Here is a 5284-nt window from a genome sequence, read left to right as displayed (position 1 = left end):
CTAGGTGTCACTCATGATCGTTCTATAACTAAGTAGTTAATTATGGATGGGCAAGATAAATTGGGAACCTATTGGGCCACACACACTAACGAGTCTCTCAAAGATATAAAATAAGTTAAAGAATAGGATTCTTAGATCAAGAGATAAATATTTGGTTGGACCATACATAAAATAAATATGGAAATATTTATAACGATGGAAGCATGGATGGGTGATAAGCAATGATTAGATACATTGTTTTTGGGTTAATATGTGGTGTTCTTTATACATTTGCATATTTTAACCTTCAATTATAATCATATTTCCCAAAAAAAGGTCTTTATGAGCTTTATGATGTTTTTCCCTCTAATGCATGATTTATTCCTCATTATGTGCATTTGGTTTTGTAGGGTACTAACAGACTCATGATTCAAGTGGAGGCTTGGTTCACCCAACCAAATGAAGAAGTGCAAAACCACAGTTGGGCTTAACTGAGCCTAGATTCCACCTGACTTCAATTGAGCCCGAGCCCAAGTCAGACCCTAGCTGAACGAAACCCTAGGTATAAAGGCTGGAATTTGGCACGGTGAACAGTGAGCTTGCGCTACTGTTCATCGTGCCAGTTCTCTTGAAGGCGCGAACGCGGCTCCCTTCCTGCATCCATATCTGCAATTCAGCTTGTCTTCATCGGCGTGGAGGTTCCTCAGAATCTGGCGATCAAATTCCGACCATCGTTCTTCTCCAGCGAGGTGATTTCGTGGGGTAGAGTACTATAGCTGCGAACCGCGTTTTCTTCCTCAAGGCGTTCCTCTGGTTTGAGCTTCCATCCCTCCACGGGATCATCCGCGGCGTTCCTCTGGTGGACCTGTACCATTCCTGACATCAATCCATCGCTCGTAGCTTCCTTTCCAGCCTTGCGATTCCAGCACCAGTGAATCCAGCAGGCGCGACAGTGAACAAATTCGATATTCTGAACTCGCTGAAGATTGGTGAGCTGATTTAGGTGGATCTGAGTTTGTATTGAGCTCGAGGACACCATTCTGACTTCTGTTGGAGAGTTCTCTGTAGATCCTTGTGCGACGGTAAGGAGCAGACAAATTTGATTTAAGATTTGAGTTGTAGGGATGTTAGGTTTCTTTGTAGTTTGTTTCTTAGCTTAGATTTTCTTATTCTCACACTTTTGTTTCTGAATTCGATAGTTCATATCTTAGATTTGTTTGTAGCTTTATTTTTTTGCACGAATCTGTTCTTCATAGTACTATTCTTTTGTGTTTTGTTTTGTGTTCTGCTTGGTTCGACAGTTTCTACTGTAATTTCGTTTAATTCATTTATTTGCTGATAAGTAAGTTGTTAAATGAGTAATTAATTTCTAGTGTGCTTAGTTTGATGTAGTGTTGAGCTCTTGTTAAGTTCTTGATTTGCAATGAGTTAAACTTAGTTTTCTACACTTCGGTTTTCATTAGGTAAATCCACTTAGCTAAGTAGATTTAGGATTGCATTAATATCTGGTTGCTTAGAATTAAAACTCTAGTTTGCTTAGGTTGCATTTAGAATTCATAAGGTTTGGTTGTCGTAATTAGGTCGAATTCCATTTAGTGCAATTGTGTGTTAAATTTGTGAATTCCAATTTGTTTTAAGTTAATTCTGCAGTAGGTAATGGTTTTGTCAGCAAGTTCAATTCAGTTCTGAATTTTGCATTTTAATTCCAACCCCATTTTCATAACTAGAAAACCCAAAAAGAGAGTGTTCCAAATCCGAGACAAACACATTGCTAGCATTATCCTTGAAAATTTTGACTCGGACCTTATACTAAAACATTTCCTTGAGTAGTGTGAGTTTTCGATCATAACATTAATTTGGGAGTTTATTTATGAGATATATTTGGATGGCTGCCAAATTTTGGCGCCGTTGCCGGGGAACACGTTGCTAGAATTGTTTGTTTGTTTTGGATTGTAAATAATTTTCTTTTTTCTCAGCTTTAGTTTCACTGATTTTATTGACTATCTACTGAATTTTGATTGTTGATTTTCTTGCATGACTAGGTCTTCCTTTGCAACATTGCTAGAACTTGACCCGGAGATTGAAAGAACCTTTTGGGCCTTGAGGAGACTAGATAGATCAGCAAGAACTCTTGAGAGCAGAATTTCAGATATGGATAATCAGATAACAGAAAGAAATCAAACCATGAAAGAGCTTGCAGCTCCAGATGTGGCTTATAAGTATTCATGCATCACTTATCCAGATTTGGCAGGAGATTTTGAACTTAGATCAGGACTTATTCATCTGCTTCCCAAATTTAAAGACTTATCAGGAGAGGATCCCAACCGGCATCTACATGAATTCCATGTGGTTTGTTCTACCATGAAACCACAGGGGATTTCAGAAGAAGACATTAAGTTGAGGGCCTTTCCATTCTCTTTGACGGGAGCAGCTAAAGATTGGTTATACTACCTTCTAGCTGGATACATTACAAGTTGGATTGATATGAAGAGAGCATTTTTGGAGAAATTTTTCCCAGCTTCTAGGACTGCAACTATCAGGAAGAGTATTTGGGGTATTCAGCAAGTAGTGGGAGAGACTCTTTATGATTATTGGGAGAGATTCAAGAAGCTGTGTTCGAGTTATCCACAACATCAAATTAGTGATCAACTTCTTGTTCAGTATTTTTATGAAGGTCTACTTCCCATGGATAGGAGCATGATAGATGCAGCAGCTGGAGGAGCTTTGGTGAATAAGACTCCAAATCAAGCAAGAGAGCTTATTTCAAATATGGCGGAAAATTCACAGGAATTTGGAATTAGAGCTCTTGGTACTAGAGTGGTTAATGAAACTCATTTGGTTTCGAATGAGCAACAAGAAATCAGAAACAATTTGCAAGAGTTGACCTCTTTAGTGAAGCAAATGACATTGCAAAATTCTTGTCACGTTTCAAATTTTCCTTTACCAATGATGAAATTGGGTGGAATTTGTTCAAGCCAAGATCATTCTTCGGATTATTGTCCTAACTTACACCAAGATGAATCAGTGGCAGCCATCTCAAGATCTCAATATCAATCACACAAATATGATCCCAACTCTTCAACTTACAATCCGAGATGGAGGGATCATCCTAATTTGAGGTATGGGAATACATTTTATCAATAGCCACCACAAGGATAGATTTACTAGCCATCATTCTAGCATCAACAGAATCAACACCATTTTCAGAGTCATCCAACAGTTCATTCTCAGAAATATCAACAGCTTCAGCAACCATAATTTCAGCAAAATTTCAGCCAAAATTAGCAATTTCAACCATTCCAGAATTTCCAGCAGTCAAATGTTGCAATTCAGCCACAATTTCAGAACTTACAGAATCAACAAACACATTTTCAGCAGATTCAGCAACCTGTGCAGAATTTCCAGCAGCCAAGTAATGCAAATCAGCATCAATTTCAGCTTGCACTGCCATCTTCTACAAGCCCGAGATCAATGCAATCTCAGCACAACTTCAGTAGCTCAAAAATAGAAGATTTAATGCAGCAAATGTTGCAATAGCAGCAGCAGACGATGCAATAGTGGCAACATCAGCAGAGGACTGATACAGCACTACAAAACATTGAAAGGAAGATTGGGCAGCTAGCTAGTAATATTAATCAGATGCAAAACCAAGGATCTGGTCAATTGCCTTCACAACCCACTCTAAATCCTAAGGGAAATGTGAGTGCATTAACTCTTCGAAGTGGTAAAAAAATTTCAGACCCAAATCAGACAGCAGGATCACAACAGAATTTTCAGACTTTTCCAGTAATTCAAGAACATACAGATTCTACACAGAATGGGATTTCTGGAGTTGATCGGCAAAATTTTGTGCACCCTGCAACTTCAGAACCTACTCAATCTGGTGGAGCAGATTCTGGTTTAGAATTTAATCAAATAGCAGCTAGTCATTCAGCTTCAAATTCAGCATAGAATCTGGATAGAAATCCAAACCAGGAAGGAGTTGAGCCTTCCATTCTGTTACCTTTCCCTCGAAGAAGTATACAACCAAGAAAAGAGATGGAGGAAGAAAAGGCTAGAGAGTATCAAGATTTAGTGAAATTATTTAGCAAGGTTGAAGTGAATGTGTCATTGCTAACCATGATCAAACAAATTCCAAAATATGCTAAATTCCTCAAGGATCTTTGTGTGCACAAAAAGAAATTGAAGGGAAATGAATTGATAAGTATGGGGAAGAATGTCTCAGCATTACTTCAGCCAGTTCCTCAGAAATGTGAAGATCTAGAAGTTTTCACAGTTCCTTGTGTTATAGGAGATTGTATTTTTGAGGATGCAATGTTAGATCTTGGAGCTTCGATTAATGTGATGCCTAAGTCAGTTTTTCAGTCATTAAGAATTGGGTCTTTGCAACCTACAGGTGTGGTGATTCACTTAGCTAACCGAAGTCAAGCACACCCAGCTGGAGTGATAGAAGATGTGTTGGTAAAAGTAAGGGAGTTAATTTTTCCTACAGATTTTTACGTCTTAGATATGGAGGGTGATGTGCTTGCAAACAGGTCACCACTTATTCTTGGGCGTCCATGCTTGAAAACAGCTAGAACCAAGATTGATGTATATGCAAGAACTCTTTCCATGGAAATAGGAGACACAGTGGTTCAGTTTAGCATTTTTGAGGCTATGAAGCATCCAAGAGAGGATCATTCTATTCTTAGCTTAGACATCTCAGAGGAGTTAGATGGCATGGATTTCTTGTCAGATATTGATGAAGAAGCGGATATTACTGATGTTGATCAAGGAGAAGAATTTGTTTCATTATTGGAGGATGTCGTAGATATGGGAGCAGATGTCAGTTCAAAATTATGCGTAGGGGATTCCTTAGGAGAAGCATTACTCTTAGAATCGCTCAGAGAAGAAGAATTATGCGTAGGGGATTGCTTAGGAGAAACTCTACCCCTAGGATCACCTTCTATTGACCAGACACATAATGAGTTGAAGTCGTTATCTCAGCATTTGAAGAATGCCTATTTAGGAGAGAATCAATAGCTATCTGTCATCATAGCTCAGAATTTGAAACCTGATCAGGAGGAAAGATTGTTAGAGATTCTGAGACAGCATAGGAAGGTCATTGGATGGACTCTGGCAGATATTCCTGGGATCAGTCCTTCTATTTGCATGCATCGGATTTATTTGGAGGAGGATGTGAAGCCAGTGAGATAGCCACAGAGATGACTTAACCCTTTGATCTTGGGCATGGTAAAGAAGGAGGTGACTAGACTCTTACAGGCTGGTATCATTTATCTGATTTCTAACAGTAAATGGGTGTGGT

At 38.8% G+C, this 5284-nt stretch overlaps 2 protein-coding genes across 2 annotated transcripts; both read left to right on the top strand.

Annotated features, from left to right (window-relative positions):
• The first annotated feature begins 2013 nt into the window (after nucleotides 1-2013).
• LOC121972300 lies at nucleotides 2014-3123 on the top strand. The gene has a single exon (XM_042523986.1). It carries the CDS (start codon nucleotides 2014-2016, stop codon nucleotides 3121-3123), a length of 1110 nt encoding a protein of 369 aa, XP_042379920.1.
• An 894-nt stretch (nucleotides 3124-4017) lies between these two features.
• On the top strand, nucleotides 4018-5001 carry LOC121972299. The gene has a single exon (XM_042523984.1). The coding sequence runs from the start codon at nucleotides 4018-4020 to the stop codon at nucleotides 4999-5001; it is 984 nt and encodes a 327-aa protein (XP_042379918.1).
• Nucleotides 5002-5284: the final 283 nt, after the last annotated feature.

This window comes from Zingiber officinale, chromosome 4A (assembly GCF_018446385.1).
Source record: "Zingiber officinale cultivar Zhangliang chromosome 4A, Zo_v1.1, whole genome shotgun sequence".
Taxonomy (NCBI): domain Eukaryota; kingdom Viridiplantae; phylum Streptophyta; class Magnoliopsida; order Zingiberales; family Zingiberaceae; genus Zingiber; species Zingiber officinale.
The sequence above is the reverse complement of the archived record's forward strand: the minus strand, read 5'-3'. Positions and strand labels throughout refer to the sequence as shown.